Source organism: Mauremys reevesii, linkage group 18 (genome assembly GCF_016161935.1).
Source record: "Mauremys reevesii isolate NIE-2019 linkage group 18, ASM1616193v1, whole genome shotgun sequence".
Taxonomy (NCBI): Eukaryota; Metazoa; Chordata; order Testudines; family Geoemydidae; genus Mauremys; species Mauremys reevesii.
In genome coordinates, this window is record NC_052640.1 from 9,400,060 (window position 1) to 9,423,797 (window position 23,738).

General features: G+C 48.3%; 1 protein-coding gene across 4 annotated transcripts in view; it reads left to right on the forward strand.

Moving 5' to 3' along the window:
* The first annotated feature begins 322 nt into the window (after positions 1-322).
* TMEM132B (transmembrane protein 132B) overlaps positions 323-23,738 on the forward strand; it is a 341,030-nt gene continuing 317,614 nt past the window's right edge. For 2 of the 4 annotated variants that reach the window (XM_039505631.1, XM_039505630.1), the window contains exon 1: positions 323-1,115. Coding sequence is in view for 1 of the 4 variants with exons in the window: in XM_039505629.1 (XP_039361563.1) it covers positions 1,758-1,839 (82 nt within the window). In the remaining 3 variants the exon portion in view is untranslated. Of the gene's footprint in view, positions 1,116-1,262; positions 1,316-1,351; positions 1,840-23,738 lie in introns of those variants that run through there. The other 2 variants (XM_039505632.1, XM_039505629.1) reach the window with 2 other exon arrangements.

Sequence of the window (23,738 nt, forward strand, 5' to 3'; positions counted from 1 at the left end):
CTTGGTATTTTCCATCACCTGCTGATTATTGTGTACAGATTGTATCTCTGTAGGGGCAGGGGCTGTGTTTTGCTACCTGTCTGTCCAGCCCTAGCCTGACTGCTACTCTCATGTTAATGAAGAATCGCTTCAATCCTTCTGCAATAAGTTTTGTTTTTCTGCAGCGAGACAGCTTTCCATGGTGGCTGAGGACCTTCTGAACAGCTAGGGACTGCTCCTTATTTACAAAGAGGCAGTGTGACAAGCACGGCTATAATTAAGGGGGTTCAAAGGAAGCACTGGCTCTGCTCCCCTCCACTTGTTTTTAAATCAGGATCTGCCTTCACTGCGCGCTGCCTAATGAGCTGGTTTGAAAACAGCCCTGTGGCCAGGCGCTCTATGGAGTGTTGGGACAGTAAAACCTGGGTCTTGTTTGCGCCCCTCTCCTGCACCTGTTGAAACACCAGTGAGTGAGTTAAGCGGAGTTAAGCGGCTCCTGCTGGGACTGGCTCCGCTTTCCTGGGAAGTGGCCTGGGCCCCCAAAGTAGTTTGAAGGGGACAGAGACGGGAGAAAGCCAACCTGGAGGGAAACCAGCCTCAAGCTGACACTGGCTGGCCCCTAAAGCCGCCTCCCACTCCCCCACAAACCCTCGCCTCGCTCCTGCCCCATCGAGCTCGGCTCCTCGGGGGACACTGGGCTGGGTTTGGCCTCTCCTACCGCAAACCGCTCAGGAATCCAACCTCCGGCAGCGAAGCAGCGAGCGGGGCTGGGCTGACCCCCCGAGTGCTGCCCTTCCTCCGGCCCGGAGCCAGCGGGGCCGAGGGAGCCCCGGCGGGGCGCGGTCCGCGCGCTTCCCCCCGGCCCAGGAGGCGCACTGGGGTCTCCCCCACCCCCTGCACGGCGCAGTGGAACAACTTCCCGCGCAGCCGCTGCTCCCGGCCTCCCCACGGTGGTTTTCCTGGCTCGGATCCAGCCCCCGTCCCGGGTTCTCCCCAGGCTGCTCCTCCTTCGTACCCCCCCGTCCTGCGCCCTCCTCCCGCGGGGTGAGCTAGCCCCTGAGACCCGGCTAGACCCCCCCCCGCCCTGCGACCCCGAGCCAGAGCCTCGCTCCTCCCCGCGCTCCCAGCCCAGGCAGGTAAAGGCGATTCCCGCCCCCGCAACTCCTGGGGGTTCCCAGCCTGTCCGCCCTGCCCCCCCCCCGCCTGTCCCGTTTCCCAGCCCACCCCCCGTCCATGGGCCCTGCCGGCTTGTCACTCGCCGCCCCCCCGCGCTGTAGCACTGGAGGGGGGGGGCGGGATCCTGCCGCCGCCGCTCGCAGATGCGCCCCGCTCGGAGGTGAGACGGGCGCGCCGCGGTCCCCGGCTGGAGCAGCAGCAGCAGCAGCCGCCCGGGCTGGGCTCCGGCCGCAGGCGGGGGAAGAGGCAGGAACCCGCCGCCGGGGTGGAGCCGGCCGGCCGCCGGCGAGGATTTGCAAGCGCCCGCGGGCGCAGGAGGTTCCGGCCGCGGCGCCCGGCGGGGATGGGCGAGGGTTTCCCGCGGGGCCGGGATGCGAGGAGACCGCGGGGCCAGCCGCCTTGCGCCGAGGACGACGGGCTGCTGCGCGCCGGCCCCTCCCGAGGGGGCTCGGCTTTCCCGGGGGCTGTGATGATCGCTGGCGGGCCGGGGCCGGTTCTTCAGGGGGGGTTGGTTTAACCACAAGGAAACAAAAGCGGGGGAGGGGGGATCTGTTTACTCAGACCCCCCCCACACGCCCCCCCCCCGCAAATAACTCCGCACTATGACTGCTGGGGATGGAGCCGAGAGGATGGTGCCCAGGTGCCCGGTGCTGGCGCTGGCGCTGGCTGCCCTGCTGTGCAAAGGTAACACCACCCCCCCACCCGCGAAGTTATCCTCGTTCTGGTTGGTGGGTTTTCACCTGTGGCTCCCCGAGGCTGCGGGCTGGACACGCGGGGCGTGGGGCGGGGGTTTCTCGTGTGACCCGGGGAGGATGGGGCTCGCTGGCGTGTCCGTTCCCACGCGTGTCCCCAGCCTTCCGGCCCTTCGCTCGCGGCGTTGGAGAGGAAAGATCCGGGCAGCGCAAAGTTACGCGAATAAACTTAAGGCGGAATCATCCCCCGCCCCCCAGTCCGCAAACTGTCCGCAGGGGACTGAGGCTGCTGGGACCCCCCGATCTCTCACTCGGGGGGGTAGCGCCTCCCACACTGCCCACTGGTGTTACAGTCCCTGCCTGGCCTGGCCCCTCTCTCCCGCTACGGTCCTGGGGTTCATTCTCCTGGGGCGGGTGTGTGTGCCGGAAATAGCAGCCCCCGTTCAGGTCCCAGCTGTCAGCTCTGGGTGACCCCACAAGCCCTGCCTGACCCCTGGCAAAGCTGCGGGGGAGCTCCAGCTTTCCCAGTCGGGAACGAGGGGAAAGGGTTTTCTGACAGCTGCTGCTTCCACCCACCTGCTGGGCTCGCTCGCCTTCTCTCCCAGCCCACCCCCTCTCTCTGGGCTCTATGCCCTCTCCTCCCCTATGGCTGCTAGCTGGCCGATTCCCGCTTGTGACACCCACCCCCCGGGACACCCAAAGGCGCAGGTGGGTGGCCCGCGGAATGTCTGGGGAGATGTCAGGGATGGTGGTAGAAAGTAGGAAGCCATCTGTACTGCTCCTGCTTTGCCAGCCCCAGGCTTGCGAATCCCAGTGACAACGGGGACTCACGAGGTGACATGTCCCCGCAGATCCGTGTGCCGGAGAGCAGCTTTCTCTCCCCGGGGTTGCACGGATTGCTCCCCTGTGACTTGTGCGGTGCAGTCACTCGAGATGAGCAGGTTCACCGATGGTCGCGCACTGGCGTTTGCTCCCAGGTCCTCGGCCCCTGTCCGGAATCATCCCGCAGAGCGGTGGGGACAGCCCCGAATCTGGGGGCTTTGCCGCTTTCTGGAGGAAAACTTTACCGCTGTGTGTTTGCAAGAAATCCCGGGGAAACGTTACTCCGACGCGCTGATTTAACAGCTCTGGGGCCAGGGCAGAGTTAACAAAAAGCGAGTGAACAGAAGTGTAAAGGGTGGCGGGGGGGGGGGGCTGTCGCTGAGCGCTCCGTGAAGACCCTGGTGGGAAATGCTCACCGGACGCTCTCCCCCTTTTTTGCAGTTTCTTTGAAAGAAAATCCAGGAATTCAAAACTCGTAGGTAAAATGATGCTAGTGCCACCTTTCCTGGATGTACGGAGATTGGCCAGGACGCAGGGTGTTGCATGCTTTTCTTGTCTTGATAAATAGCAACAGGGATCGAGGAATAGCTGGGAAAGAAAGGTCCCCGTCCCACAAACCGCTTGGACCGTAGCACGGCATTAATGTATCTTTGCAGACAATGGGGTTCTGCTTTAAAACAACGGATGCCCTGATCTGACCCACCGAGTCCAGTGGGACCAGTCTTGCAGGACTAAAGACTCTACCTAGCAGTAGTTTTGCGAGCGTATTTAGGACCTGATCCTGCAAGCTTCGCTGAGTGGGGAGTTGAGGGCTCTGAGCATCTCCCATGCGAATCTCAGCATCTTGCAGGTTATCAGGTCTAGAGTAGAGGAGCCAATTGATTCATGTTTGGAAAGCCACCGATTTTAAACTATATAATATACCTGCATTATGGTTTGCAACTGAGCGTGAGAGCAGCCTTTTATTGTGGGTGGGGGAACGGTCAGATTTCCTCTTTAGGGCGAACATTGCACCCCGTGCGCTTGCAGAAGTCCCGAAGGCCCGTCTCCTGGGACCCTCCACTAGGAGCGCGGGCTCCCGCACAGCTGTTTAGTACTAAATCGGGGTAGTTTAAAAACAAATGTCATCTAGATGCGCCGGTGCTGAAAATTGCGCGGCGTTTCTTCTGTTTTCATTGGGCGTGGAGCAGCGCGGCTGGCACGTTTGGTATAGAAACGCTCACACTGAATAGGGTTAGTTACTGAAAAGTTAGTTATTGAAGGATTTCAGATTAAATACGAGTGACCCTCGTGATGTGATTTTTAGTAGCCCAGTTCTCTCTCTTAACTGGGACACCACGAGTCTTTGTATGCAAACAGGACAGATTTCAATAAAGATCCTTAAGTTATGGGTGCAGAGAATGAAAAAAATGCTGGAAGCTGCTAGCTAGGAAGGAGTCAATTTCCAGTCCGTCTGGCTTCAAGGGCGGAAGAATAGGAAGCGTCAGACAGAACTCGAACCCAGTAGCCCTCGAGCACAGGAAAACTCGGCAATATTCTCCATGGCATGTTTCCCTTTCCGCATCTCTGCACTTCTCAGCGGCCTGGCCTGGGAGAATCAGTTGGGGAAATTTTTCCTAATCCCAAATCCTGCTGCCAGCTCACAGCTAGCGAGGCACAAATTGCATCTCCCTCCCCAGCAACGCGAGCAAAAGTGTTTTTATCAACTCGCCCTGAGAGACGTGAGAAAACAGACCTGGGACTCTCTACGTGCCAAAGCTTAACACCCCTCGCCCCCGTTAATGGACATAGCGCGGGTGGGGAGCGCCTGGGCCGTGTCTGTGTGTCTCCGACATGCACTTGTCCTTTACAAGCTGTTGACTTTTTGAAATATTAATTGCCTAAGTAAGACCCAGCATTTGATTGCATGACAGTTAGAGCTGGAGACCAGTGGTTTGCAACCTTTTTTTTTTTTTTTCATTTGTGGAGGCTTTAAAAAAATTTCAAATGGAGATGTGGTTCCTTTTGGAAATCTTAGATATAGTCTGCGGCCTCCCCAGGGTCTGTGGACCACAGGTTGAAACTCATTGCTGCTGCCTCTGTCTACAGTAGTAGCAATGGAGTGGGGTTTTGTTCCTTCTTACTCATTGTAATGTGCGTCTCCTTTCTGACTTTTTTCTTTTCTGCCTTCTCTTCCCTCCCCCCTCCGCACTTCTGTGGGTAGCTACCATGGTGAGAGTAGGTTGTGGGTGTGATTCCTGCAACATGCTGAGTGCTTCTGTGTCTGGAAACCCACGTTGTTGCTGCTTTGTACCTTCTTAACCAACTTCTGTAATGTTCTACCTCTGCTCTTCAAACTACTCTGTGCACTCTGGGAAGGAGCAGTGCCGGTGCAGTTCATGCTGGTGTTTGGTGAACACCTCCAGAGTTCCACTCTTCCCTTTGGCCTGTCTAATCTAGTGCCCCTGTTCACTATACGCTAGAGCTGGCCTGTGTCATGCCCATCGAGTATAGCAGGGGTGGCCAACCGGAGCCGGAGAAGGAGCCAGAATTTGCCAATGTACGTTGCCAAAGAGCCACAGTAATACATCAGCAGCCCCCCATCAGCTCCCAGTGCCTCCCATCTACCGGCAGCCCTGCTGATCAGAGCCTCCCCCTCCTTCCTGATCACCTGTTTCATGGCATGCAGGAGGCTCAGGGGCGGGGGGAAGGGGGGAAGGAGGGCATGGCATGCTCAGGGGAGGGGGCGGGAAGGGGTGGAGTGGGGGCAGGGCTTGTGGCAGAGCCAAGGGTTGAGCAGTGAGCACTCCCCGGCACATTGGAAAGTTGACACCTGTAGCTCCCCTCCAGCCCCGGAGTCGGTGTCTATACAAGGAGCCACATATTAACTTCTGAAGAGCTGCATGTAGCTCCAGAGCCACAGGTTGGCCACTCCTGGATTATGGGTTGTAGATGACAGGACAATCTATGGTCTGTGAGCTGAGGGGGTTAGAATGAGTGAAAATCTACTTTAGAAATTAGAGATTAATCCAAATCCTGTCTAGCGAATGTCTTCATTCTGCATACTTGTTGTAGGCTGCTAACAATACTAAGGGGTTTCCTCATCTCTTGCATTTTGGCAATGAAGGTGGGAATGGGTGGTGGCCCCAAGTCACAAAAGTCACATCCGCGCTGGATTTCAGCGATTGCAAAGTTCAGGGCTGTTGAGATCCAGGGTTTGAGTTTGGCCCATTGGGAAGACAGGAGCCACTTGTGCCTACCATACTCTGTTCTAATATAGCCATTAGCAAGCTGAATCTAGTATCCAGCCCTAGGGGAGTCTCGTGGAGGATTCTCACTCCGTACCTTCTTTGTTTCTTGCCTGCTCTCCCCATTGGTCCCTGCGACAGAGCTTTAGAAAATGTCCTCAGAGCCCCCAATGAGGCCATTAAAACTGGTGACAACCCAAGCCAGCTCTGGGGATTTTGGAAGCTCATGGGTGGCCTGTGTACTTTACTCCTCTTGGGACGTTTCCATGTCCTCCAATTCTTGTCTTTGCAAATGTGGTAAATACAGGGGTGAAAGTAACTTAAGGACTTTCAGGTGTGCCAGAGTCCTGAGCGGGGGCGTGGCCTCATCCAGAAGAGGCGTGGCCTCAACTGGAAGAGGCGGGGCCCTTCAATATTTAAAGGCCCTGAGGCTCCGGCTGTGGCTGGGAGCCCCAGGGCCTTTAAATCACACCGGAGCTCAGGGGTGAATTAAAGGGCCCAGAGTGCCTCAGCAGCCGGAGCTCCAGGCCCTTTGAATCACTGCAGGAGCCCTGCCGCTGCCATCCTGGGGTGGCAGGGCTCTGGCGGCGCTTTAAAGGACCGGGGGCTCCCCGCCATGACCAAAGCTCCGGGCCCTTTTAATCCCTGCCCGAGCCCAGCTGCTGGAGCTCCGGCAGTGATTTAAAGGGCCTGAGGCTCCCCGCAGTGGCAGGAAGACCAGGCCCTTTAAATCACCGCCGGTGAAGCCGGTCCAGTCCGGCAGAGTGTACCTGCTCTTGCCGGTACGCCAGACCGTACCAGCTTACTTTCACCTCTGGGTAAGTATCATAGTCTGAAAATCTTGCATGGCTGATAAACTTTCTCTGTGAGGCTTGGAATATCAGACTTCCCCTCCACCTTTGTTATATCTGATGGGTATCTTTGCTTCTGCGCCTGCTGGTTCTGAGTAGAAGCAGAAGGTGAAATGCCAAAGGGCTACAAGAAAGTGGAGTTTGTGCACATTTCTGACCTGCTCAGAAGCAGAAGCCAAAGGGAATTTGATGAGCAAGCCTGTCAGTCTGAGACTACCAGCCCTGGTTCTGCAGAGCCAAGAGGTTCAGATCCTGTGCTTCGGAGAAGCAGGCAAAGGTTTGGGTCCTTTTGCTAAATAAACTCCCAAACTTTTTGTTTACCCATAATAGGGAGAATATTTTAAAATGATTCTACTCAAAGCATTTGGCGGCTTTTCTTTACTGCTAGATAATGAGGATATTCCACATCTCCTCTCTCTAATGAGGAGACAATGCAATATGTCTGCTTGAGGGAAATCTGTTTGTCCACTCTTTGCCTTTTACCCTTGTCAGCCAGAAGATGGGGAGCAGTGCACAAATTTATTCAGCAGCAATGTGGTTCCCCTTCCTCTCCTCACTTCTAATGAGCTCAGTTTAGACCAGTGATACTCAGACCTCAGTGGTTCAGGAGCCAAATTAGCGATTAACATTATTCAAAAGATCCACAGTCATGTGAATTCATTGTTTCATTTACTATAGTACTGTATATTCATATTTAAATATTTAGTTTTATATAAAGTGTGTGTGTGTGTGTATATAGATATAAAATTCTCCCAGCAAAATGCCTGACCAAGTATTTTATCAACTACTGTTGGTTAATATCACAGTAAAAATGGATTGGTTAATAACTTAGATTAGTTAATAATTAAATCACACAGTGTTTTAATATTGTGCTGCAAGAGACAATTAAAGAGGCACTCATGGCTCGAGAGCCGCAGTCTGAGTATTACCGACTTCGACAGTCATTCATTTGAGAGCATGGAAGTTGGCATTAGTAAGGGCCAGATCTTGCAGGCTTTATTCTATGTATAGTCTCCATGGGCCTCAAGGATACAGGTGAAGGCCCAATGAGGAGGTTTAAGGGGGAATGATGGGACTGGCAGGCTGGTGGACAGTTTGGTTTCAGGATAGGCTCATTGTGTTCTCTTCAGGGGGAATGCTGCCCCCCGTACAACCAATAGCTCCACAGGGCAGCAGTGTTGGAATCCTGGAGGGATATGCTGATTATTTCTTACTGATTCATTAGCACGTGTGGTATGTTAACTCCCCTCTGGATATAAGGGCGCATGGCTCTTGGTGAAAGGGAACATAAGAATGGCCATACTGGGTCATACCGATGGTTGGACAATGGCCAATGCCAGGTGCTTCAAAGGGAATGAACAGAACAGGTATCAAGTGATCCAAGTGTCTTTCTGGGTGCAAGAGCTGAGATCTAGGATAACATGGTCTTTGCAGCGAAGTCCTGGGAACAGCCAACCTTGAGGGAGAAAATGCTTATTTTGGTGTTGCTCATTGCTACTAAACTCAGCCTGTTGGAAGGGGGTCACTTTGAATGAAATACAGGGTGTGTGCAGTAAAGCAGCTGGAGTTCACACCCTGCTCACAAACTCCCACAACACATGTTTGTTCATTGCCTGATAGGCTTTGAGTGCATTTGCTTGTGGATCAGAGAGGTGAGGAACAGTGTAAGGCAGGGAAATCTTCCCAAGCTTTCTGTCTGCAAGGTGGTAGCATTTTAACAAGCACCTTTCAGGAATCATCTGTGGTACATTACTGATCACCCCAACCATTTCATCTATTTAATACCCCGAGAGCCATGGCAACCTGGGGCTTTATTCAGACAGCTCTTTGGGCACCTCTCTGTCTCGGACCAGTTGTTCTGCTCTGTGTTCTCATCACCATGTTCTGGACAGCTTTCTGGAGTGCACTCCACTTGTTTGTTCTCCAGTGCGTTGCCCAAATCACGTTGTGAGGCTCCAACAGAGAGATCATTCTCCTGTTTCTGGTGGCACAATTACTGGAGCTCATGGGGCTTTAAGCAGGGTGCACATGCCTGGATGCTGGCGGCCCCATATGCCATGCTCTGGTGGTGGTCCTTGGTCTGTTGCCATGGCTCTGCCTGGCAGCAGTGAGGCTGTCTGTAAGGTTCTGTGAACAGGTATCCTATGGATGACCTGGATTAGTTACCTGATTTTTCACATGCCTGCCTGATTCCACCTGGAAACCTTCCCATCCTTAAGGCATTGCAATTAGCCTCCTTGCAGGTAGGAAGAGCTGAATGGGACTCTCTTTAGAATCCCTCCAGGTATTTCTCAACTGGTTGTAGTGATCACTTTTGATCAACAGGAGGCACTGTCTCCTTCTGTGCAGGTGAACATGCACCAGTGCTGTTGTCTGCTTGTTGGGTGAGACGTGGAGAGCTCAGGACTGAGTCTTCCCTAGTTAACTCACTTTTTGGTTCAATGAATTTACTACCTTAATGACTGTAAAATGTACACAGGCCATGAAGATCTCTATGTGCAAAAAAAGCGCTTGGAATAGAAGAGGTGGAGGGGGATTATATATGTGTGTGTATCTACCTATTACTCTAGCTACAGAATATGGGAGCATTTTTATGCAGAGCCATCTTTGAAACTAAAAACCCAGAGTATCTGTTGTACAATAAATTTCTAAAATGTGATCACACAAAAAGTTTAAAAATGCAGATTATTTCTTACACATTAGTACAGCATCCGTTAGATTTAAATATTTCCTCTAATAAGGTTACTTTTCACAATGGAGCTTTATGTGTGTGTGTGTGTAGAATCATATGCTGCCTCCTCCTGAAAGATCCACTAAAGGAATATATTTCAAACACTCTGAGTTCAGATCACACCAGTGTAAATCTGGTGTAGCTCCACTGAAGTAAATGGAATTACTCTGGTTTTATGACATTGTTACTGAAATCAGAATCTGGTCCAGTGAGAGTACAGTGCTGTCCTTGCTCAATATTCTTTAGTCACTGATACGGCAGCCTGGTTTTATATATTTCAAACTGTAGAAAATCATTCAGACTGAGCGTGTTTCAATTTTTGATCATTTTCTTCAATTTGTCAAGGTTGGTCTCAATGCTCCATTCACTGAAATCACTTTTTAGCTGATCGATAGTCTCTCTTTAGGTTTCGACTCCAAAATAGTTACATACACCAAATCTATTTGTATGGATTTTTGTATTTTATTACTGGGCATGATCCAGGCTTCGAGACGCTCAGTTGAAACACTGCTGTCCCAGTGACTAAACTGGTGTTAACACAGTAGGTGCTGCTCAGTCTTTATAATGGAACCATATGGGGCCAGACTGGCCCTGCTGCAGGAATTACTGTGGGAAGAGGGCATGGGGAGGGAAAATCCCCTGAGGTTCCACTTGCTGAGTTCCCTCCAAAATAATCTTTTGGGACTTCAGGGTGACAGGATTTGCTTATGGGAGTAGCAGGGTGTCCAGACCTCAGATCCCCAGTGTGTCATCTGCACGGAGATATTAAGTGAAATCCTGGCTCTGCTGAAGTCTCCCATTGACTTCAGTGGGGCCAGGACTTCACCCTTGTGCCTCCTGTCCCATACTCGAGCTCCCTAGACATGTGCCTGCCAAAGAAGCCATGATCCTGCTAAGGACCTGCTTGCTGATTGTTGCCCCTGGTTGTTAATGGGGTTGCTCACAGGGTGGAGTGACTGTGGGTACAGATACATATAGCTTCAGGCTGCATTAACTCATCAAGCTGCTCCCACTGATGTCAATTGTAAAGCTCTCCGTGGAAGCAGGACTGGGCACAGAATGGTATTGGCATCTGCAGATGGTTATGTGCCAAGATACAAGTTTTGTTCACGTAACTGTGTATTTGGCATGTGTGAAGGAGCCATGCATATTCTTAATCAGTTACGTATCAGCCACTCAGTGGATCATGTTTTCCAGAGAGTCGCATGCCTGTGACTTTGCCATACTTACTGTTTAATAAGCCCCATTCTTTTCTTGTTACACTAGTTGTAAATCTGGACTCACTCCTCTGACATGAGTTGTTTACATAGTGGTGTAACTGAGATCAGAGTCTGTGCTTGCCTGTTCTTCACTTTCTAACTTACTGATGATAGTGGGCCCGATTCTGCTCTCTCATACAAATTTAAGTGAGGACCAACTCTGCGGAAATCGATGGCGTAAGGGAGATTAAAATCAGGCCCACTGAACTTTCATCAGACACTCGATGCTACTAATGACAGGCAGTGGCTGGAATTTTTTTTAACAGAAAGATCACACTAACCTTTGACAATTGCTCTGCTGGTGCATTGGAATGTGATTATCGCACATCAACACTCTCCAAGTACAGCCTTCAAATAGTCTCACTTTAAGGCTTTTCAGTGAGAATTACCACTTGTTTATGTCCCTCGGTGCTTTTTAGGTAGTAGAAGATGCTTCTGTTCCACATTGTCAGGAATTTTTCAAAATGGTCCCTCAGTGGAGGCTGTCAACATCTGAAAGCGAAGAGGCAAAACTGACATGCAAAGACATCCTCTGAGGCGAGTTACAGCAGTGGGTAAAGAGCACACTGTATCTGACTCTGTCTAGGTCCTTCTGTGGCTCAGGTTACTGCAAGATCTGCTGCCCTGCCTACCCTGGAGGGTGACCATGGTGGCATATTCAGAGGAAGATCTTTGGGGAAGGGGCTGTATGTTTGCACCGAACACAATGGGATCCTGACCTGGCTGGCTTCTAGGCACAAGTGCTATATATATATATGATGATCCAAAAATACTCTTGCAACAGGCTTTCAATTGTTCTTTGGTTACAGAAGTGGGTGTTAGAGTTGGGAAAACATTAATTTATGAGGTACTCCAGATTTTGTATGGAAACTGCTTTTCTTCCAAAGTTTGGTGATGAAATGAAGGCAGGTATGCATATTTCAGGAGTTAAGTTATTGAAAGGCAATGTAGATACTATTTTTCACAGAAAACCAGTTTGTTCAAGTGCAAAAGCAGCTGAGACTTGCCACTTGATCAATTTGGCTGTCATTTAAGATCATTTCAAAAGTGCTGATTATACCCCTCACTGTCTCTCGCCACCTCAGGCAAAGACAGAAACAAAGTGTGGCATCAGATCTCTCTCTCTCTCTCTCACACACACCCACCCACCCACCATTTTGCAGAGCTTGGGGAAGATGTTTCACTTAGTTCTGTTCTCATGAAAGGGCTCTGCTGTGGGAGATACGTATGCCAGGAGCAAACATCAGTCTTCCACTAGGCCAGAGCCTACTGCATATGCGTGTTTTTTTTTTTTAATGCAGTTTCCAATATCTTCTATTTGTACAGCTGTGGTCCTCTCAAATCACTTTGCAGATTCTCTCTGTGTGATCACTTCCCCCACCACTGAGATGGAGAACAGCAGCCAGAGAGAGGTCTGGTGGTTGGGGCCCTACTCTGTGAGTTGGGGAACCCTGGTGCTGCCACAGACCCCTGTTGTGGCTGTGGGCAAGTCACTTAGGGCTGAATCCCCAAAGGAATTTGCAATGCCTAATATTGAGGTGCCCTGCCACCTAGTGGAATTCTCAGCCCTGAGTTAGGCCCCCTCGGTTCCCTGTACAAGGCATGGGGACAGTTAGGTGCCTATGAATGGGATTCTCAGAAAGCCAGCAAGGGGAGCGGGGAGTGGCTTAAGTCAGCCAGTAGGAAATGCTGGGGAGAAGGGTGGGGCTCAGGCCCCACCCCTCTAAGGTACTCAGGTGTCTAACTCCAGCTGGGATTCACAGCTGTGATGCCCCTCCTGGAGGTAGGTGCCGCACCTGGGTCTGCCCTTTCTTGGGAGGAGAGAATGACTTCCACACAATGATAGCCAATAGCCCACTCAGTGATTTAGTGCAGGGACTTGATCTCCAGTTTCCCACGTCCCAAGAAGTGCCCTAACCACTGGGCTACAGAGTCAATCTTTCTCTCTGGCCCAGTGAATATTTATTTATATGAAGCAGAACAGGATCAACATTACAGACTGAGACACACCCTCCCCCTGCACCCGGAAAGCCAAATAGTGCAGGAGCCCGGGAGTTCCCCTGGGATGCAGGCATCCTGGGTTCATTCCCTGTTTGAAATCAGGCAGAGCAGGGATTTGAAAACAGGTCTCTTGCAACCTGGGGCCATGCCCTAACCACTAGGCTATTGGGTATTCTGGGACATGCATGCACCCCAGCCCCAGCAAAGTACATTGCGGATCTGGTCACTGCTGGCTCTCTCTTGTGTAAGGCCCAGCCCAATAGGCATGCACAGAGAACACCCGCGGGCTCAGGCCACTCAGGTGAGATAGGCAGGGCAATGTTCAAAGCCTCTCTGGAGACTTAGGCGTCAGCTAGGGTGCCAAGGAGCTCGGTGTTGTCAGGACTTAAGAGGGTTTGTGCCTGCCCACTGATAGAAACTTTGGGGCCTAGGGGATTTAGGTACCTGCAGGGTTAAGCAGCTAAGCTAAGGGTTTTGAGGGTCTGTGGCACCTCAGGTGTCAATTAGATGCCAAAGTCCCTTGGTGGATCTAGCCCTTAGTCTCGCTGTCTCACTTCCCTACCTGAAAAATGGGGCCCATAGAACTCCCAGTAGCCCTGCCTCACATGGGTGTTGAAGGATTAAGTATAGAGGTATCTGGATGGAAATTAGGTGCCACTAGATGATGTAATGGTCTCTTCTGGCCTTAAACGCTATGAAGCTGAATACAGTAAAGCAGGGATCAGCAGCCTTGGAACGTGGCTCACCAGGGTAAGTACCCTGTTGGGCCTGGCTGGTTTGTTTACCTGCCGTGTCGGCAATTTTGGCCGATTGCAGCTCCCACTGGCTGCAGTTCGCCGCTCCAGGCCAATGGGGGCTGCGGGAAGCAGAGGCCAGCACATCCCTCATCCCGCGCCGTAGTCTGTTTGCTACTCACTCAGGAGTGACATTTTTGATTCAGAGAAGAGGAGAACCCCACAGTAACCTTAAGGGGAGGAGAGGTGGTCTGGGGCTTTAATCACAGAAGTACAAGTTGGGAGATCTGGATTGTATTCTTGCTTCTGCCATGAACTTCTTTGGTAACATTCGTCAAGTCACTGGGTGCTCAGCAGCTCTGGAAATCAGGCAATGAGTGTGTCTGTTCCTCAGTCCTCCAGCTGTAAAATGGGGATGCTGCTGCTGTCCCAGCTCACAGGGTGCTGAGTGTAAATTTCACAGGTGGGAGGAAGATTGCATCGAAGAGCAAAGTATTATTCAATTCTTTCATTGCTTAATGGTGGAAATAAAGACAAACATGTGCATGTGCTTTTAGTGAACTAGATTTTATAATTAGAGAAGTTGAAATCTAGGGTCTACATTTTAGACTCTAAAACGTTTGCTCTAATAGCAGCAGCTCTGTGGCTATGCGGACCGAGACAGATCGTGGGCTTCTCTGCGCGCTCGTCTTTTTTTTATCATGGGAAACTCAGCTACCCCCCTGCATCAGTCACACAGAATCATAGGAATTAGAGAATTAGAAAAGACCCATTAAGTCATCTTTTCCATCCCCTCCGACAATGCTGGATTGTTCAGTACAGGCTATTCTTAAGCGCTTTGTTTAGTCCATTTTTAAATGACTCCAGCAATGAGGCTTCTATTGTATCTTTTGGCAGCTCATTTCACAGTCTTAGACCTCCCTGATATTCAGCCGAAATTTCCCCTTCCCTCAGTTACATTCCATGATTCCTAGCTCTGTCCCTTGGATGACCTTAAGCTATTCCTCTTCCTCTTCAGTGCTTACACCCTTCAGAGCCTTGCAGTAGCTGACGGAAGAGTCGGTAACAAAAGGAACTATTTAAATGGTGGCCGGACAGTGGCTAGACAAATGAGTCCTGTGCAGGTGGATAAATCTGATAGTTATAAGTTATCTGTAGAATAAAGGACACAGGAATTTAGCTGGACACGGTGAAAGCACACTCTGTGGCTCACCAAGAACCAAAAGGAGGAAGATATGGTCCCACTTTCTCTAAAAACATCATCTTGCACTAAGAGATTCTCCTCCCTGTTTTGCAATGATGGAGTATATTAGTTATCAGCATTATTATATGTTCATCTCTGGCAGCCACTGGAATTAATATAAAAAAGATTTCTTCTTTAACCAAAACGATATGCCCTTATTCACTGACTGTATTTCATTTGAAAGGAATCCATTGAAATTTGTTAGCGACAGTGAATTTGGGCCAGAAAACTCATCTCCATTAAAAACAAGTTGTATAAATGTTAATGTCGTCTGAAGTTGAGACGCTTTCCCCTCCCAAATACACTGGGCAGAGCTAGAACGATACCACCTCCTAGCTTCTCCCCTGTAGATCTCAAAGTGCATTAGAAGTACGGTCATGCCCATTTTATAGCCAGCCACTGTGCACGGGTCTCCATGACTATACAAGGGGCAAGGGAGTGGAGAACTGGGATCTTGGGTGTCTCCCTTCTGGGCATCCAAAATTAGAGATCACTTCTGCATCTTTGGCCTATGGCTTGCAACCTTTTTGAGCAGTTGTACAGGATTACCAGCGAGTGCCCTGATCCCGCAACCTCCTGGGAGGTATAGCGTGCTCTTACCTTCTGCTGAAGTCAGTGGGAGCTGAGGGTGCTCAGTGTCTTTCAAGAGACAGTCAGCCCCTGCAGGATTGGGCCCTGGGAGCTGGGTGATTACGTGTGTGCTCTAAAATGGCGTATAGGTCCATGAGGGTTTCAAGTGCACGTGGCTGAATGAGAGAAGGACTGTAAATCCAGCACAGATCACTGGGGAAGCCTGAAGGACCCATGGCAGGAGAGGTGTAAGCCCACTAGTGTCTGGGAATCGCTGTGGGAACTTTATAATCTAAGTGGTTATCTACAAAGTGTGGTGTCAGCCCTCCGTTGGAAACGATCTCTTTCAGCGGCGCGCACACACTTATTTACTACCCAGCTTGTCCCATTAGCATAATCATTACTCCTTGGCCTGGGTTTGAATTCGGAGCATCCCACTGTGGCACTTAAAAAAATTAATTACAGCAATGAAAGAATTCCTCTCAAGAGTTCCACGAATTAGTCTGGCTGAAGCGTTTTAGCCTTGCTTCAGTTGGTGCGGCTCTTGTCAAAGGATTGTGAGAACACGCATGGGTCAGTGATTTAGATTAGACAAATTAAGTTAGGAAAAATTGATTTGATTTAGAAACGAGCCTTCAGATCAAGGGGAATTACCTGCATCTTACTCTGCTGGGCTTCCTCTCTCTGAATGAAGACCGGCATAGGCAGATGATTTAGGGTTAAAATAAATGTCTGTTTTAAAAGGTACCTCTGAAAGCTGAAGAAAAATGAGTTGACACGTTTTGTCAGATAAACAAGTATTGACCCATATATCAGAAAGTCAGCTGGAGATACGGACGAGTCGGGATGCTTACAAACTAGACTGCCGGCCTATTCACAAGGCTTGCTAAGAAATGGGTGGGTAAAGTATGTACTTTGGAGTCTTAACACTGTGTTTAGCTTTGTTCAGAAATTGCTTTCATGCCTTTTGAATCTGCTTGTTGTAATCTTGGAGTTTGCTCCAGAGGTTGGCTGAAGCCAGCATGAGGCTCTGGTTTGCACTGATATATGCAGAGCCGTTTTTACGGCTGGGGAATTTGCCGTTCACGATAGTTTCTCATAAGATCAAAATTAGTATTTCTTTTGTCTGTCCATTTTCCTCAGCTTGAAAGGGACGCTGTTGACTGCAATCCATTATCTTGAATGGGCCTGCTCCCCATAGCAAGCACGATGTCTGGCAGTGAATGCTGGCCAGGCCAGGCCCTAAGAAACACCATCTGAATTAATCCCACCTCCTGCAGCAGCAAGGAGCTCTTTAGAGAGGAGCCGCCCCTCCAAGTACTGGCCTAGCCCACCCTTATTTTGCTTATGAGAGTAAAAAGGGCAGCAGAACAAGGGTTGCTGCTGATGGGCAGATCCTGAAGATGCTTGTTGCTGTACTGAGTTCCTATGGCAAGTAGTCTCCCTGAACTAGTCAGGGTAGTAAGCGTTTCAGGACTGAGCCTTTACAAATAATTTTTTTGGAGAATGCAGTATTCTTTGATTTTTAAAGAAACTGATCATTTCCTTGAGAGGAAGGATGGTCAGGTGGTTGGTGCACTGACCTGGGACATGGGAGACCTGGCTTCAAGACCCTGCTTTGCCACAGACTTCCTGTGTGAGCATGGGAAAGTCACTAAGCTCTCCGTGCCTCAGTTTCCCATCTGTAAAATGAGCTGAGACTTGTGGTGGCTGGCAATCCAGGTACCAAAGCCAAGAAACCAACAGAAGCTGTCCCTACCCAACTTGGGCATTGGAAACAGGTGGTGGTGATGAGCATTTCCTTAGAAATTCTAGTTCTGCTACTTAAAAATAATACTTAATGACTTAGACATTTTTGCCTTAAAAGAGCTCTTCTAATTTCCAGTCTGCTTAGTGTCGCCCATACACCAAACCTCTGCAAGACAGTGAATTTGAAGAAAGAAGCGAGGCTGGCGAAATTGCCAAATCGGAGACCTCTGCCAATTTCATACTGTACCCAGTTTCAAAGTAGCAATCCATCTGTCCACTTAGTGGGAGAAATGGAGATTGTTCCGCAGTAATCCACCCCCTGCTGTTTAAAAAAAAAAAGATTTATGTTTTTAGCTTTAATGTGTTTTACTGGGCAAATCTGAAACACACGCGAGTGTGCTCAGAAACCATGAGGCTTTATTAATCTTTTTGGCAAATCAGAGCTACCACATCAGATTAAAAAATGCGAGGAAAAAACTGCTTGCCTTTGCTTTTTAGACACCATGTTGTAACGCCCATAACGTTTCAGAGGTATTCTTCCCTCCCTGAAATGCTCCAGTTAATTATGAGCAGAGTTATCGGCAAGTGACTATTTTTCTGACCCTCCGGTAGAGTCGGGCAGCAAACATTGTCATCTTCCCATATCTCGCAGTAATACAGACTCAAGATGATGCATTATGCAACTGTATTCCCATATGTTATAGTCACTCAGTTATATCAGCCTTTCCATTAAAATCCACAATACGCAGGAGTTTTAATCTGGTTGTAAAAAATTTGCTCCGGGCTCCAGCTCGGATGACAAAGTCTTCGTCAGGGAGTGATTTTATTTTCTGAATGCATTTCCCAGTGTTTTGAGTTGTAAGAGTGTCAAGGAAATGAACTCCAAAGGCACTTTCATTTTTGTAAAGCAAAATTGACAGATAGTGAGCTGGACTAAATAGGGTTTCTTTTTAATGTATGTATAAAAGATAAGAAACTAAATGCTACCCCCACATTTAACTAATTATTCTTGGCTTTGTGTGCTCATCTCTGACATGTTGTTTCCCATCTCTGGGGCCTCTCAGATGGGGCTAAATGTGGGAGAAAGGTGAGCAGGATTCAATCTTTTGGGGCTAAATTAAGACCTAGTGTACAAACTTTTACTCTCAGGCTGAGATTTTAAAAGCCACCTATGGGATTTAGGCACTCCATTGCCATCTAGTTTTAATGGGAATTGGGTGCCCAAATCCCCTACATGCCTTTGAAAATCTCAGCCTGGATGTGTGAAAACTGTTACACAACTTAAAACGGGGAGTAATTTCTAAGGGCTAAGTTTGAGTTCTCCAGGATGGCAGGTGCAGAGTGGTACAGGAATCCTTAGGCAGCCTTGATTATACAGCACAGGAGAGGAGAGATGGTGAGTGAAGGCAATTTTAAGGGCAGGGTTTCCTTTGCTGAAGAAACAGCAAGGAGGCTAGATGGTCCCTTGTAGCACCAGTGTCTGAGATGCTGAAATCCCAGAGATGTGTTCGTGGAGAGAGCCCCCAGTAAATGATGTGGTGGGACCATGGGCATGTTGGCGTATTCAGAATGTGGGTTTCTATGTTTGTGTGTGGGGAGGAGAAAGGAGGTGGTTGATTTTTGGCACTCATAGGCTTGAACAGCATGCGCAGAAATGTCAGAATACCAGGTCTTCTGCGCATCAGGATCATAGCCACTAAATCATAGCAGATGCTTCGCCTGTACACACCAATTTGTAATTAAAACACAACTTGCCATCCTGATTAGATTAAGCAGTTACATTCATTTGCAATAGTTTTTTTCCTCCTGCATTGTGTAATTAGTAACATATGATGCTTACATTAGCTCAATTAAAAGTTATAATGATTAATTTGCATTTCAAAGCCTAACCATGAATCAACTGGTACAACACGCTGGAACAAGTTCAGTTATACTGTAACGGTGTGAACTGCCCACGTGAACACTTCCCTCTGCTCGTGCCAGGGCGTTTCTGTAGAAAGTGTAATGTGTAACTCCATGGACTGATTTTCACAGGTGCTGAGTTTTCAGAGGTGGGACTTGTAGGTAGTCAATGCCTCTGAAAATTACATAGGTTCTGTGTTCATCACTATGGTATCTGAGTGCCTTCCAACAGTGCATTAAGCAACGTGACTAACATCTGCCACATGGGGTTCATTCCTTTTTTCAGAATCAGGCTCTAGAGATTAATATTTTCAAAAGCACCCAAGTGATTTAGGAATTGATCATCATCCTATTTTCAAGGCCATGTCTCCACAACGGGTACTACAGCGGCAAAGCAATGGCGCGGGAGCAATGCTTGTGTAGCGTAGACGCGGACTACAGCCATGGAAGGGGCTTTTCCGTCGCTGCAGGAACTCCACCTCCCCAAGCGATGGTAGCGAGGTTGGTGGAAGCGTCTACCCCAGCGTTCAGTCGTGTGGATTTTCATGCCCCCGTAGTGCAGTAACTATATTGATCTATGTTTTCAGCGTAGACCGTGCCTTACGCGTTAAGAGCCAAAGTCTCATGGAAAGTCTGTGGGACGTAAGCTCCTAAATCACAGGAGCTTTTGGAAATTTTTATCCTAGGTACTTATTCAAACCCCATGTATGTAAGGTATAATTCTGAAATGTTTGGGCCAAATTCAGAATGCTTTCCCCAGGCAAGTTTCCCACTGAAGCTGTAACAGGAGATTTGCCTGAGAAAAGGCTTTGGGACTTGGGCCCAAAATTAGTAACATAACTTAGTTTAAAAAAATAAAATTGTAGGCTAAATGTAACAAATTATTTTTCTTTACTCAGTCAAAATGTTTTGTCTTTTTCTCCACTTTCTGCCAAACTCTTAAAAACAAAACAAAACAACCCTACAAAACAATATTTTGAGATGTTAGAAAAGTACACCCCCCATCAACAATATTTCCATTTGTTTGCCGGAGACAGACTCCATAACAAAGGAGATCAGTGTTTGAAAAGTACGTCAGCCGCAGATGGTTTATACAAAATCCGCTCAAACAGCAGCGACTTCGTATGAGTTATGGCTCCAAATGAAAATGAAACACAAAAGCAGTTTCTAATCTTTCTGAGAAATGGATGGGACAGGCTATAATAATGGATTGCCACTTTCACAATGTCCGGGCTTTAAATAAAAAATCTTAGTGGTGGAAAGTTTGAGGGCGTTAGAATATTCATTTATTGCTTAAGTTACTGTATGAAGGCAGAGATAAGATTTTTTTTCCCCCCACCTTTCTGACAGTCCTATGGGAATGATGGACACTTATATGGTGCCTCTGTGAACAGATTGCAGTGTTGGGAGAAATTGGTCCCCAGCCTTTGGGTGTGTGTGTGTTTATGCTGATGTTACGTTGACAGGATGTTAAATGTTTAACTTCTCCAGCCATCAGTTTCAATTGAATTTCATACAGCCATTAAAGTTCTATGCTGTTTTTTTCGCTGTTCCAGTGATGTGAGCTCCAGCCATTTATTCGCAATTCCTGCGGCATGATTGCTTCACGGAGCAGCAAAAGTAAATTGGTTCCCAATGTTAATTTTTTCTTTAAATGTCTCTAACTGTCCATGAGCGATGTCCTGGGCTGACTATATGCCTCTTCAGCTGGTTTTTCGAAAATGCTTCTTTGACTCACCCGCTGGTAGATGGAGTGTGTTGAAGGCCCTTGAACGTAGAGTTTAATAGCTGGGTCTCTTGTTTTTTCTGATGATGGTGGCAGAGCTGCCAAGCTGCTAGACATTCTCCCCCCGCCCCCCCAGGCTTGCAATCTTGTTAAGAATTATACTTGTTTGGATAAATGGAGGATTTCTAACCGTCTCCTGCTGACCTCATTTCAGTACTAGCAGTGTGGCAAGTAGCTAAAAAGCAATCATTTTCCCGTTCTGCTCAGGGTAAAATTAGTCATTAAGATCTTTGTGCTAAAACGAAAAGTTGCACATGGCTCTTAAAAAAAAATCTATAACACTTACCTTTTTAATAGCTGTGATTTTGATCCTTTCTCTTCGGTTTGCATTCTGTCCTCTTTGCTGCCAGGCTAAAAGCTAAACTTCGAGTCGGAGGGGACCTTGTAGGCTGAACTTCATTTATATTTCAGGAATTCTCTACAATGCCATGATGTAGACTGTGGTCCAAAAATAGCCAATGGCTGTAGCATTTTATCAGCTGTAGCAGTCTATGTAGTTTAAGCGACTGGAATTGTGGTCTCTAGGCCACCAATAGTTTTCCTAGTGGTTAGTGGAATTAAATGCTTCCAAGCAGTGGGAACCAAGGGTGTTGGAAAGGGAGATGAATACACTATTTTGATCTGCAGTGAAGTGGCTCATAAAACAGGGAAACTCTGAGATCCGCGAGGGTCCTGATTCCGTAGTTCATCCCTGTTCAGCAAAGCATCTAAGATTTGACTGGGACAAAGGCACATGGTTAAAGTTAAGTGACTGCTTAAATACTTTGCTTAACTGGGCCTATATGAGAGGAGTCAATATTTGCCACATGACTTAAAATAGTTAGAATAAGCCTCTTTGAAAAGTTTGCTCAACCAAACAAATATGCTAGACTGGAGGAACAGAGCTGTGCTGCTAATTCCAGAAAACTGGCTGTGGCTACCCATGGAGGGAGTGTGACATAGCGGACAGAGCGTTGGCCTGGGAGTCAAGAGAGCTCTGTTCTATTCCTGCCTTTGCTGCTGGGTCACCATGGGCATGTCACTTCCTTGGGGTGCCTCCATTTTCCTATTGGTAAAATGGGAATTAAGATACTGATGTCCTTTGTATAGCACATAGGGATCTAGTGATGTAGAGTTAGAAAGTAGCTCTATCTAAGCATGAGGTGGTATTATAGTGGTTTATGAACACAGGAGGATGTCCACGTGTATTTTGCAGAAGTCTTACCTATTTTTCCCTTTTCTTCCTTTCCTCACTTATGCTACTGCTTATGTGAGCATGGATTCTGTGCATTTGCTTTCTCAGCCCCAAAGTTAAACAGTATCCTTAGGATTGGATGACATACTACTCAAACTGGGCTGAAAAGGCATTTGAGACACTGACAGAGTGGTTCAGGCTCTGAAAAAAACTGTTGTTCTGCATTTTTAAACATTAACCTGCATGGGTAAGTGTTTTAACTGAATTTCCTGGGGTTGTAATCCTTGTTTTGGGAAAAAGCGTTTAAAACAAAAATGACAAGAACGTTCCAATTAAGTTACTGATACGTGATCCTGACCTTAGCTCCCGTTTAATATGGGTTTGTGTCTGGGAATAATAGTTATAAAAATGCATTGTCCTGCCTTTTAAACACATGGAGGCCGACCACACTGTACAGGACTCATTCTTTCACAGAGGCAACGTTTCACCCCATGTCTCCAGCTATCTAGGACAAGCTCTTCCAAGGAATTCGGAAGCAGTTCCCGTGAGGCCCTCTGACAGGCAGCTATTACTGCAGGCTGTTGCATCAGCAAAGAGAGCAGGGGAACGGTTTTCTGTGTAATTACAGTTCATGCTGCCAGAGGGCCTGATTCTGTCACACTGATAGTACCTTCCTGGGACTACTCAGAGAGCAAAGTATCCCTTAGAGCTTGTTCCAGGATACATCTCCTTCTATAAGATAGAAAAACATCCCACTCATTCCATCATGTTTACTCATGATGGATAATTCCATTAAAGTCAATAGAGTTGCTGGCCTGAATAATAAAGTCAATAGAGTTGCCGACTTCCCCTAGTGGGAGGGATAGCTCAGTGGTTTGAGCATTGGCCTATTAAACTCAGGGTTGTGAGTTCAGTCCTTGAGGGGGCCATTTAGGAATAGGGGGCAAAAATCTGTTTGGGGATTGGTCCTGCTTTGAGCAGGGGTTTGGACTGGATGTTCTCCTGAGGTCTCCTTTCACCCTGATATTCTATAATAACAATACTGCCTGCAGTCTCTTTCTCTCAGTGTTTGCTAGGCAAGTCAAAGTTCTGCTGGGCTGATGTCATTTTCAGAGCCAATGGTACACAAGGGACTGGTGTAATAGCATCATGTCCCACTGCCTTTGACTGTCCATTTTGCAGCAGGGTGAACTGGAGGTGGCCTTTCAGTGTGAGATCGAATGAGACTTTCAGGAATGCAGTCGAGCGCCTTAACTACTCTGCCACTGCACCTCTGTCTTCTGTTCACTGTCTGCTACCTTGGCATCCATATATTCTGGGCAAGGTGACTGATGGACAAGGACAGTCATATTTTTATCAATGAGGCAACTGCTGGCTTGTGTTAAAAGAGAGAGAGGCAAAACGGCGAGGCAAAGGTTTGTTGCAGAATAGCAAAGGTGAATTGAGAGTTTCGCCCTTTGTTTTCTAGTATTGGGGGGAAACTGTGATTTCAGTTCTTTAGTCGAAAGCTGCCTCAAGTTGAATTGGCTTTTGCTTTCGCTGACGCCAATATGTGTTTTGTTGTTGGCTTCCCCAAAAGCAGTATTGGGTCCACTGAGTCACCTTTGTCTCTTTCTCTCTCTGAGAAGAGCCTTTATAGCTTTTTAGCCTCCTTGTAGGCATTTGCAGCTGAAATTGAGGTTTAAAAATGTATTACTTCATGATAAGCCAGCTTTCTGTATGTGCTCTGCTGGGCCGGGCCACTGAAATTCAGGAGACTTGGGAAAGCCAGTGGCTTGGGAAACTTCCCATGACGTCACCTGCACTTGTCTCATCTCAGGTTCAGCGCAATACAGTTTCGTG